This window comes from Volvox carteri, assembly GCF_000143455.1.
Source record: "Volvox carteri f. nagariensis unplaced genomic scaffold VOLCAscaffold_23, whole genome shotgun sequence".
Lineage (NCBI taxonomy): Eukaryota > Viridiplantae > Chlorophyta > Chlorophyceae > Chlamydomonadales > Volvocaceae > Volvox > Volvox carteri.
This window is the reverse complement of record NW_003307566.1, coordinates 932,442-944,888: the sequence shown is the minus strand read 5'-3', so window position 1 is coordinate 944,888 and position 12,447 is coordinate 932,442. Positions and strand designations below refer to the sequence as shown.

At 55.4% G+C, this 12,447-nt stretch overlaps 1 protein-coding gene across 1 annotated transcript in view; it reads right to left on the bottom strand.

Annotated features, from left to right (window-relative positions):
- Positions 1-11,591, bottom strand: part of VOLCADRAFT_91916 (uncharacterized protein) — a gene marked incomplete at both ends in the record, with an annotated part of 42,728 nt that extends 31,137 nt beyond the window's left edge. The window contains 16 exons of the mRNA XM_002951295.1: positions 162-276; positions 534-703; positions 1,236-1,378; positions 2,132-2,211; positions 2,512-2,721; positions 2,863-3,100; positions 5,430-6,226; positions 6,924-7,179; positions 7,701-7,834; positions 8,043-8,131; positions 8,406-8,520; positions 8,759-8,928; positions 9,742-9,884; positions 10,639-10,718; positions 11,019-11,228; positions 11,370-11,591. Coding sequence (XP_002951341.1) covers positions 162-276; positions 534-703; positions 1,236-1,378; positions 2,132-2,211; positions 2,512-2,721; positions 2,863-3,100; positions 5,430-6,226; positions 6,924-7,179; positions 7,701-7,834; positions 8,043-8,131; positions 8,406-8,520; positions 8,759-8,928; positions 9,742-9,884; positions 10,639-10,718; positions 11,019-11,228; positions 11,370-11,591 — 3,172 coding nt within the window. The remainder of the gene's footprint in view (positions 1-161; positions 277-533; positions 704-1,235; positions 1,379-2,131; positions 2,212-2,511; positions 2,722-2,862; positions 3,101-5,429; positions 6,227-6,923; positions 7,180-7,700; positions 7,835-8,042; positions 8,132-8,405; positions 8,521-8,758; positions 8,929-9,741; positions 9,885-10,638; positions 10,719-11,018; positions 11,229-11,369) is intronic.
- Between the last annotated feature and the right edge of the window lie 856 nt (positions 11,592-12,447).

Sequence of the window (12,447 nt, the reverse complement as noted above, 5' to 3'; positions counted from 1 at the left end):
AGGCATGTTCACCAGTTCAGCAACCCTCTTGCGGCATGGAGTAGTAGGTGGTGCAAGGTGCAAAGTAGGCGGTGCAAGGTTGGTGCATGCGCTCCTTACACTTACTGACTCCCTTGCTGATTCGCTCTCCCGCACGCACCCATTCGCTCTCCCGCACGCACCCATTCGCTCTCCCAGCGCTTTTTGCGGCATGAAGAACACCACGAAGGTGATCACCGTGATGAGCACAATGGGAAGGAGGTTGGTCAGAACGTAGTAGGATGACACACGCTTGACCTGTAGGTGGAGGGGACGGGTGGAGGGTCAGGAGATTCGGAAGAAGGGAGGAACGGGGAAGAGAACGGCAGTAAGCGGTGTGCGCGTTCACCAGGTAGCGGCACAGGTAAAGCGGTGCTGCAGTGACAAGCCCTCGCTGCCTAATCAGGAACGGTCAGGACGCGTTCGTTGGTTTTGTAAACAGGCCCATGTAAAGACGCCCCCCCCTGTAAACGCCTTTCCCTCCCCCCGGAAATACGTGCCATGATGTCAGCCACTAGTACGACAGGCCCGTAAAGGGCGCGGGACTCGTCGTATTTCTTGAAAAGCCCGCAATGCTTCGGCTTGGTGGTACCCCGCGCGGTGTTGTTGGCGAAGTAGCGGTCGTGGATGGCAATGGCCTGGTAGCCCGCAACCTGCTCGCTGCCGGATGCGTTGCTGAAGGGCGCTGTGGACGAGACGTCGTACCTGCGTACGACAATCAAGCATGTAGCCCCATCGATATCGATGTCACAAGCACAGTTACGAAAACCCCAAGTGCTAAGGCTGCTGAGCTGAGCTCGTCAGCCTGTTTCCGCAATCCCACGAGCGTCCTGGTTCATTATTTTTTGACCATTGCGCAGGAAAAAGAGAAGCAAAAAGATGAAGACAGGACAACGACTTCGAAAATTTCCCACACTCGCCCCTCACATGGCTCCACCGTAAGCATAAATACTCTTTTGCCGTGTCATTGACCCCGACAGAGACTGAATGCACCAACGTCTACACAGACATACACACAGACACCCAGGTGGGACCCACCAAGGTGCAGTTACATTATAATCCACGTAGCACGGATGACTGTCGTACACCTTGGCCTTGCTCCAGAGGATTCGCCAGCCGGCGAGATCATGTCCTATTTAGGATCCACGGATCAGCGGGAGCGTGGTGTTATCGCACAAGAGCTCAGGGTGTACCAACTCCCCAACCCCCCAACCCACCTTTCGTGTGTGCGGTGTTGTTCAGCTGCGCCACGTGGTCCCAGAGCAGGCCGGCCACGGTCGACTGACTGTCCGCCAGCGCGAACTCGAACAGCAGGTGCTGGTGCTCGAAGGGGTATGCGCGGAAGTCCAGGGGCGTGTACCTGGAGGGGGCCCCCGGGGCAGCGCGGGGAGGCAGTTAGGTAGAAGTGGCGATTGTGGGGAGAGGGAATGTGGCCGCTGGCCGGGGGTTGGGGGAGAGGAGGACAGGGAGGGGATGCAATCGACAAGGGGAGTGAAGAGAGCGGAGGACAGATGCCCGGCAGGGAGGCGGTTGAGGAAGTAGCCGAGGAAAAGAAGGAGAAGGCGTTTACGGGAAATTAAATTTAATACAAACCAAGGAAATATCTTTTAGAGTTAGGCTGGTAAGACATTCTTAACCGTGAGGCGCTGAGGCACCTCCTTCGGGGCCCCTAAATCCCCCGGTAAATGACAAACCAATTTGCAAAGCCGGGGCATGATCCTTTGGTGGTTCCCTGCGATAAATAGACTCTTTGGCGCACTTCACCGTGTCTGGCCTTGTCAGGAAAGCTATGATGTCCTGTTGGCTTTTGTTAGGGGTCTTTCAAGGACTATCCATTCCATACCCCCACATATGGGAAGGCGTTATGGCAGGAGGGGGATGGCGGAGACATTCCGGCCAAACCTGCCCCAAGGAATGAATTTGTGCGGCTGGACGTAAATCCATTCCTTTATCCCATGGCCGAAAAGAAAGGGATTCATACCTTCATACACTTCAAGGGAATCTACTCCTTACATATACTGAGAGAAGGGGAGAGGGCGAGGAGGGGATGTTCGAGCAAAAGAAAGGGAGCGAGGGATGTCGCGCACACGCATAAACCCATACACACACGCACCATTTGCCCACGAGACGAGTCGACCAGGTGACGATTCCCGTGTTGGGGTTTGCATTGATGCGGTAGCGAGGGAGCTGGTCCTGAGCGGATCAGGGCCATAGGGTGTAGGGTTAGGGTCGTAGGAGTCCACGGAAAATCGAAACACAAGTATAACAGTAAGTAACATTAGCAGGAGAATTAGGACAAGGAGCGGTGCAACTTGACAAAGGGAGAGGATTAGATGAGAGTTGTTGTGGTGTGTGTGGCTCAGCAAGTACGTGTATGGCGTATGGACTAAGAGCGACTGGTGCCGTTGGCGATGTTGGCCCCCATGGTCGGCATTGTGACGGTTGCGGAGGTAACATGCTGGTTCCGGAGCAAGCCCGTCAGTAATCACTCACTTCAAAGTACTGCAGGATGTTCAGCATTTCAATGTGCGGCAGCCAGATGCCGTCGCAGCAGCCCATGGAAGCCAGGCCGCCGCTGTCGCAGTAGCGGGAGCAGTTCGTGGAGATTGACGTGGCAGCTGCGCCCGCAGTGGCGGCTGTGGACGCCTGTACGACCCTCCCCGCGTTGAAATCCGTCCACGACAGCACCAGCCACCATACCGCCTGAGAGATGCGCATGGCACGGAGAGCCCAACGTGCCATTTTCAGGACGTATGTAATGGTTTCCTACTACAGACAGCACTTTAGGAAAATCAAATCATCCACATGTGGAGCTTCGTGCATTTCGACATTCAACTCCCGCACCCGTTTCACTACCAGGGGCTTTACCTCGTAGGCGTTCTCGCGCTCCAGAAGCTTGACCACGCGTTCTAGCAGAACCGTGGCGCTGATGTCGGAGTGCGGGATTGTGCCGTTTGTGATGTTAGTTGGCAGGGGCCCGTCGGCGCCCATCAGCGGGTAGGGCCGTTGCGCTCGGGTTTCCGGAAGTCGTGAGGAGAGCAGCAGCAGCAGCAGGAACAGAGGCATCTGTAGCGGCATCAGCCTGCTGGGTGGAAGTTGCGGCCGGTCAACCTTGCGGTAGCCAACTGCGACATCGTCTCCAGCTGCTATGCTTCGAGAGCTTCCAAATCGGGGCTCAAAGAGTGGGGTGGGCGCCATTGCAGCGTTGGAATGCGTCTTCATTTTACAGTCTGGACTGTGCCAGATACGACGAATAGCGTGATCGCTTGCTGCTCGCAGCTTAAACGATACTATTATGGTTGTCGGAGGGCACGTTTTGTTTGGATCGTGGCAGATTCGTATCACTGCTGCTCCATTACGCGGTAGTTGGGCCCCTTAAGGGGAAGCTTCCATAGCCGTACTGATGCCCGTGCTCAGTGCTCACCCTCCCGCCGAACCTGTAGCGGCTGCAAAACAGGTTGCCATCTTTGACCATCCTGCGAAAATCACGAAGCCTCCGTTAACTACTTATTGAAGTGAACCCAAACGGTTCTGTCCTGGGGCCTCTCACACTTGTTTTTGACTCGGTTAGAGCCATGATGCCTTGGTCCCCACTAAGTACTAAATTTATTCTGACATTATATAAAGTTATGAAGGCTGAAAGAACATGCGTACGCTTTGAAAACAGATTCAGCGTACGGCGCTTGCCGAAAACATCGATAACTAATTTCCGCCTTTCCGGTGTTACTGAACATTTTTGCCGAAAACACTGAAATCAATTTTGCAGAGTCTGCGTTTCGGCCCGAGCACGGGCCGTGCTCTGGTCAAGTTGCAGAGTCACCTACGTAGTGCTTTTGTGCCAGGAGTGCACATAAGCGGCAAACGCAATTTTTTTCTAAAGGGCATTATTTTCCTAAAGAGCATTTACTCTTAGAGAAATATTATCCTGAAAGTGTAAATAGGATAAGTAGAGTTTGCGAACTTACCACCGAGGTCTCTCTACGCAACAAAAACCCAATCAACCAGCATCGTCGCTCACAGCGACACAACAACAGGCATGCCACAATGTCGTACGTAATCTACTCTAAATTCACAGAGAACTTTAGCTTTATAACGCTCCGATCCGCTTAATAACTATTATGCTAAACGATGACAAAGATGGTTGGTCTTACGCGGTGACACAAGTGCATGTGTTTAGGTTCCGGCAATCGAACTAAAATACAGTACACAACATCCCCAGACCGCGCTTCACCGAGTAACCGCCAAAACATCGCCAGCTGCCACCGGCAAGCAAGACGTGAAACAAATGATCAGTATATAATAACATTCATTAGCAACATGCGTAGGTGCACTACGATATTCGGGACTCTCCTTACGTCGAACGGTGCTCCTCGTCTCCAGGTAACGAGGACGCCGGGCCCATATACATGGCATGTGCGCGCACACGCATAGCAGAAATAAAAAGCAAAGCATGTAGCTATTCACGTAAGGCTTGCAACACAAGTCGCACTATTAAGGCCAGCCTCTGCTACGACACGTTGCGTGCTGCTGGGTAGCAGCCCAGCCCCAGTAGAGCATACGCTTTATACGCACAAAAAGGATGGCAAAAAAGCTTCTTCATATAGGCAGTACACTCCTGCGAACGCAAAAGCACTATCTAAGCAACAAAGCTTAACCACATGTACACGTGTACGTATATTTGCGCAATACCGAATTTTGAATTTGCCACCCCCCTGGATAATGCCGTTTTCTCGCCCCAGCCTGTCCACCTTCCTCAAAATGTGCCCTCGACTACACATCGAGTGCTCCTAATCACGCTACACGTGCACGCATGAAACCTAGGCGCATTTAAGCAGCTATGGATTAATGCTATGATTGTGAGAGTAAGGCGACACCTGACAGCTGCAGATTGTGATGTCACTTTTCTTGCCCGCAAGCCGCGAATCATCTTGATCAATCATGTTCCTGATGTAAGACCAGACAAAGAGTATTCGCGGGAATGCCAAGGGTTGCCACTGATCTACCATCTTACATCTGATTGACCTACCTTGATCGTGTATTGGGAAGAGAACAAAGGTAAAGCACGGGCACGAACCGCGCTCGTGAGCTGAAGCAAGGAGTTCCAGAATCTTAGACGAGCAGGGCATACACGCCCCGGGGTACTTTCAGCGAAAGCCAAAAACTATGAAGACACAAACCGCACTTCCCGCTTGTCTTGCCGTCCTCGTCAATCTAGCCTTTCCCCTCGTCTTCCCATTTTTTCCTCTCCATATGCTTTGCACCTTTGAGCATCCATCCCGCTGCGTGCTTCTTCATGCGCTACCTTTGCTTTGCTGCCTCCTCCTCCTCCTCCTCCTGCTCCTCCTCCTCCTCCTCCTCCTCCTCCTCTCATACCTCCCGCCATCCTTGCCGCAGCCTCCACTTGAACTCACATGTTGCCCGGCGCATCCCCCAGCATCATCTTATGGTCGCCCACCCGTACTTCAATCACGAGCAGCACGGAAATGGCAACCGTATACAGAATGATGCTGATGATGCAGCACCATTTGTCAATGCATGTCGCCACAAAAGTCGCGAAAACGGGGTCCTCCTTGCACTGCTGGTATAAGTGCCGAGGTGCCTTGGCGATGCTCACCGCCCAGCCCCACAGCGCGGCCAACATCAGACCGAACGTCCTCCATAGCCCCAGCTTACGGTAGCGGTGGCCCATGGCCACGCAATTGTCGCGTGTATTTGTGAGGGAGATAGAGACGCCGCTGCAGCCGTCATTGCCAGCGCAACGTGCGTCCCCGTTGGCGTTCTGGTCGGTGATGGGCGGCAAGCACATTTCATCCTGGGCCACATTGAAGGAGGTGTAGTTCCTCGTGGAGGCGAAGGGCGACAGGACTTGAGGCGGTGTTGTTACGGGATCGGCGGCATCAGCAGACAGCAGACCAGCATCGCTTTCTGGGGGACCGCTATATACGCAGCAGCCGAAGCTACCAGTGCGATGCTTGGATGCGGTCACCGGGGCTGGGGCGGAGAAGGCTGTGGGATCGGATGCACCGTTCCACGGGCCGTTGGTCGACACCGCGTAGGAGGTAGGGAGGGAAGGCCCAGCGGCTGCAGCGGCGGTTGTGGGGTCGTGGACGAGGCTGGCCTCTGCGGGCTTCGGTATGGGCTTGGTTGGGGGTGTGATTGGTGGCGAAGGTGATTGAGGAGCACGTACTGGCGTTTCCTGCAGGAGCCCCTGCAATAGTGGGAAACAGAGGAAAGGCCGGTTGGGTAAAACCAGGCAACAACAGCAGGACACAAAAAAGACCGACGACATACATACACACAGGTATTAGGCAGGCGGCTGGCAGAGGTTAAGGCCTGGCTTCTGCTCCCGGCGCGTCCGGCGCGTCCGGGTTCAAATCCGCCTGTCGACCACTCGGGGTGTTTGAGAGGTGATGAAATGGGGGGTGGCCCCCCATCTTGTGGACGGTGTGGACGTGATAAAATCAACTTGCGAACTGATCAGGAACTAAGTTGACGCGCCGTTGATCCGCTGGATTTGGTTGGATGCCGGTGGTAAGTTGCCAAACTCAAAGAGTACACTCTGAAGTCGGATGAGGTGACGGATTAGGGTGCCCCTCTAGCAGGGGAGAGCAGGGACTGCCCCGGGAAAGGGGTCAGCTGGCGAAGTTAACCACCCTGTAACAACATACATACAGGTATAAGGCATCCGGGCGGGCACAGAGGGGTGCTGGCAGGCAGGCAACGGGCAGGCGCACATACAGGTAGGTGCTCGGTGGATGCAGAGGCGACAATGACGGCAGGCAGGTGGAGAGATGAAGGAAAGCAGCTACGGACCACTGCCGCGGATCATGGGGTCCCTCCAGTACAGCTAACCGCCATGCACCACCCGCCATGCACCATCCGCCAACCCCTGTAATCGCCCCTACCTGGCTCCCAACGACGGGAAATTCCACCCGAGGGCTATTTGCAGTGCTTCCATTCGTAGATCCCGCTTGCCCCATCCCTGTTGCTGCTCCCGTCGCCGCCGACGCCGCCGCCGAACGTCCCTTGCTCCCGAGCCGCGACAGCAACGATGACGCGCGCACCACCTGGCCGCCACGGTGACCGACGTTGGCAGATCCGCCCTTGCCGTACGACCTGGTGAAGGAGCCAAGGCCTGGCCCGAGGTGGGCCAGAGAGTAGCTGCAGCCGCAGAGTGGCATCAACCCGAAACGGGGGGGAAGAGAGTAAAGGAATAGGTATCTCTATCCGCGGAAGTGTATGTCTGTATGTCAATACCGCAACAATGCACGTCACAGTGACATACTCAAGTACGTGGGGATCCTGCATTGAGCGTTCGTGTCTGCGTGTCTCTCATACTCAAGTGGAGGGCGAAGCAGGAGGTAGGGTTGAGGTGGGCTTCTAGGAGGTAGAATTGAGGAGTAAGAGGAGTAAGCGGAGGAGGAAGAAGAATTAAATGACGCTAAAAGGCGTCATCGCCCTCTTGACCTCTAGGAAATGCAAGCATTGCCACCACACCCGCCGCCGCCACTCGAACTCCGATGCAGCTTCCGTCTTCCATTCCATATCCTTGGATATATCACACTGCACTCGTACACAGCAGCGTCTATACCTACAGTACCCGTCCCTCCGCAGGGACCTTTCACCCTTCGTCCCACTCTCGGTGTTGGTGTGCTCGTTTCGTGCATACCCCGGCACCGTACCTGGCTAAAAGGGTGCCGTACTTCCGAACGCAGGTCCTCTTGGTGCTTACGTGTTCCGAAACCGTGGCGATTCGGTTTACCAGGAGGCTCTCAATGCAGGCCAGCGCAATCATGCCATAGCTGACAAGGACCACCTGGCCAGGTGAAGGGATAACATAACCTTCAGCAGGTCAATACGAACCCCACCTGGGGGCGCACACGTTATTACGTCATCCCGGGTGCTGGGGTGCACCTGGTTACACCTGGCCATCCACACAACATGCATGCCCCCATGTATGACACCGTGAACATCGATGCTATGTACCACTACGTGCGGCATCACCCTAGTATCATTGAACCCACCATCTGAAGCGCGTTGATGTAGTTGGCCGCCGGGAAGTCAAACACGAATTGCATGGCCGTCAGGGACAGGAACATCGTCAGCACGACACCTGAGGAGGGGACCAGCCCGGCCAGGGAGCCGACACAACAGCAACATTTGTCAGAACAATATCACGAGAAATTTCTTAAAAGGGGGACCGTAGTTGCTGATAGGAAAGGGGGCCTGCGCGCCCGACACGTGTTACCAACTGGGGGGCATGTTCACCGGTTCAGCAACCCTCTTGCGGCATGGAGTAGTAGGTGCAATGTATGCGCTCCTTACACTTACTGACTCCCTTGCTCATTCGCTCTCCCGCACGCACCCATTCGCTGTCCCGCACGCACCCATTCGCTCTCCCAGGGCTTTTTGCGGCATGAAGAACACCACGAAGGTGATCACCGTGATGAGCAGAATGGGAAGGAGGTTGGTCAGAACGTAGTAGGATGACACACGCTTGACCTGTAGGTGGAGGGGACGGGTGGAGGATCAGGAGATTCGGAAGAAGGGTGAGAGGAGGAGAGAACGGCAGTAAGCGGTGTGTGCGGTCACCAGGTAGCGGCACAGGTGCAGTGACAAGCCCTCGCTGACTAGTCAGGTACGGTCCGGACGCGTTCGTTGGTAATCCCGCGTTCGTTGGTAAACGCCCATGTAAACGCCTTTCCCTCCCCCCGGAAATACGTGCCATGATGTCAGCCACTAGTACGACAGGCCCGTAAAGGGCGCGGGACTCGTCGTATTTCTTGAAAAGCCCGCAATGCTTCGGCTTGGTGGTACCCCGCGCGGTGTTGTTGGCGAAGTAGCGGTCGTGGATGGCAATGGCCTGGTAGCCCGCAACCTGCTCGCTGCCAGATGCGTTGCTGAAGGGCGCTGTGGACGAGACGTCGTACCTGCGTACGGCAATCAAGCATGTAGCCGCATCGATATCGATGTCACAAGCACAGTTACGAAAACCCCAAGTGCTAAGGCTGCTGAGCTGAGCTCGGCAGCCTGTTTCCGCAATCCCACGAGCCACGTCCTGGTTCATGAAATCCTTAAAAACCGTTAAGCAGCAGGACGAGGAGCGGAAAAATGAAGTGATGACAACGACTAAGCAAATCCCCCACACACACAGACATACACACAGACACCCAGGTGGGACCCACCGAGGTGCAGTTACATTATAGTCCTTGTAGCACCGTTGGCTGTCGTACACTTTGGCCTTGCTCCAGTTGATTCGCCAACCGGCCAGATCGGCTCCTATTTAGGATCCCCGTTCCGGAGGGTCATAGCGGTGGGTGATGTGTAGCGCACCACAGAGCTCAGAGTGTACCACAACCCCAACCCCCAACCCACCAGCCCCACCAGCCCACCAGCCCCACCAGCCCACCAGCCCACCAGCCCACCAACCCACCAGCCCACCTGCCCACCAGCCCACCTGCCCACCAGCCCACCAGCCCACCAGCCCACCAGCCCACCAGCCCACCAGCCCACCAGCCCACCAGCCCACCAGCCCACCAGCCCACCAGCCCACCAGCCCACCAGCGCAACCCCACCAACCCCACCAACCCCACCAACCCGCCACCCCACCAACCCCACCAACCCCACCAACCCCACCAACCCCACCAACCCACCAACCCCACCAACCCCACCAGCCCCACCAGCCCCACCAGCCCCACCAGCCCACGAACCCCACCTGCCCACCTTTTGTGTGTGCGGTGTTGTTCAGCTGCGCCACGTGGTCCCAGAGCAGGCCGGCCACGGTCGACTGACTGTCCGCCAGCGCGAACTCGAACAGCAGGTGCTGGTGCTCGAAGGGGTACGCGCGGAAGTCCAGGGGCGTGTACCTGGAGGGGGCCCCCGGGGCAGCGCGGGGAGGCAGTTAGGTAGGAGTGGCGATTGTGGGGAGAGGGAATGTGGCCGCTGGCCGGGGGTTGGGGGAGAGGAGGACAGGGAGGGGATGCAATCGACAAGGGGAGTGAGGAGAGCGGAGGACAGATGCCCGGCAGGGAGGCGGTTGAGGAAGTAGTCGAGGAAAAGAAGGAGAAGGCGTTTACGGGAAATTAAATTTAATACAAACCAAGGAAAGATCTTTTAGAGTTAGGCTGGTAAGACATTCTTAACCGTGAGGCGCTGAGGGCCCTCCTTCGGAGCCCCCAAATCCCCCGGTAAATGACAAACTGAATTTGCAAAGCCTGGGCATGACCCTTTGGTGGTTCCCTGCGATAAATAAACTCTCTGGCGCACTTCACCGTGTCTGGCCTTGTCAGGAAAGCTATGATGTCCCGTTGGCTTCTGTTAGGGGTCTTTCAAGGACTATCCATTCCATACCCCCACATCTGGGAAGGCGTTATGGCAGGAGGGGGATGGCGGAGACATTCCGGCCAAACCTGCCCCAAGGAATGAATTTGTGCGGCTGGACGTAAATCCATTCCTTTAGCCCATGGCCGAAAAGAAAGGGATTCATACCTTCATACACTTCAAGGGAATCTACTCCTTACATATACTGAGAGAAGGGGAGAGGGCGAGGAGGGGATGTTCGAGCAAAAGAAAGGGAGCGAGGGATGTCGCGCACACGCATAAACCCATACACACACGCACCATTTGCCCACGAGACGAGTCGACCAGGTGACGATTCCCGTGTTGGGGTTTGCATTGATGCGGTAGCGAGGGAGCTGGTCCTGAGCGGATCAGGGCCATAGGGTGTAGGGTTAGGGTCGTAGGAGTCCACGGAAAATCGAAACACAAGTATAACAGTAAGTAACATTAGCAGGAGAATTAGGACAAGGAGCGGTGCAACTTGACAAAGGGAGAGGATTAGATGAGAGTTGTTGTGGTGTGTGTGGCTCAGCAAGTACGTGTATGGCGTATGGACTAAGAGCGACTGGTGCCGTTGGCGATGTTGGCCCCCATGGTCGGCATTGTGACGGTTGCGGAGGTAACATGCTGGTTCCGGAGCAAGCCCGTCAGTAATCACTCACTTCAAAGTACTGCAGGATGTTCAGCATTTCAATGTGCGGCAGCCAGATGCCGTCGCAGCAGCCCATGGAAGCCAGGCCGCCGCTGTCGCAGTAGCGGGAGCAGTTCGTGGAGATTGACGTGGCAGCTGCGCCCGCAGTGGCGGCTGTGGACGCCTGTACGACCCTCCCCGCGTTGAAATCCGTCCACGACAGCACCAGCCACCATACCGCCTGAGAGATGCGCATGGCACGGAGAGCCCAACGTGCCATTTTCAGGACGTATGTAATGGTTTCCTACTACAGACAGCACTTTAGGAAAATCAAATCATCCACATGTGGAGCTTCGTGCATTTCGACATTCAACTCCCGCACCCGTTTCACTACCAGGGGCTTTACCTCGTAGGCGTTCTCGCGCTCCAGAAGCTTGACCACGCGTTCTAGCAGAACCGTGGCGCTGATGTCGGAGTGCGGGATTGTGCCGTTTGTGATGTTAGTTGGCAGGGGCCCGTCGGCGCCCATCAGCGGGTAGGGCCGTTGCGCTCGGGTTTCCGGAAGTCGTGAGGAGAGCAGCAGCAGCAGGAGGAACAGAGGCATCTGTAGCGGCATCAGCCTGCTGGGTGGAAGTTGCGGTCGGTCAACCTTGCGGTAGCCAACTGTGACATCGTCTGCAGCTGCTATGCTTCGAGAGCTTCCAAATCGGGGCTCAAAGAGTGGGGTGGGCGCCATTGCAGCGTTGGAATGCGTCTTCCTTTTGCACTCTGGACTGTGCCATATACGACGAATAGTTTGATCGCTCGTAGCTCCCATTCGGAACGTGTAATTAAATATTTATAATCCGTTTCCAGGCAGACTATTACAGTCTTGTCCAGGTATATATGTGTTCCGGCGCCTCATCGGGGATTATTAGTGTTGGTTGCGTTGCCCGTACTGAAGGTACAGATGGGGCCCAGATTCCCCCATGCTATGTGCTCCCGACGGGTTTCTCTTCAGGATAATAATTGATGATTCGTATTGTTGCTTTATTTTCGGTCCATTAGTATGTTAGGCCACTGTATCGCCACGAGCATACTGTACCAGCTTCGCTCTGCTTCGTATCGCCCGTGCGGCGAGGAACATGATCTGTTTGTTGATCGCTGATCGGCGGCGACGTACTTTATTAAGGATTTTCCATGAAGAGTTATCCTTCTAGATATTCCAATTTGTTTGGTTTCCTGTAAGGATACCTACCTCGACAAAGTTCGAAACGCTGTCGCAGCCGCTGAAACTCGCGGGAGATGGTAAAAATTGCCATCTTTGGAACGATTTGGGGATACTGGGTGTGCTGCTTTTACGAACGGGGTTTTTGGGGGTCATGTCACCGAATTATTGCTCAGTCATGCCGTGTTGTGTTACAGTAGCAAAGCCGCCAACTGGACTGCTAACACAGCTGTCGACCCAATCGATCAACGTT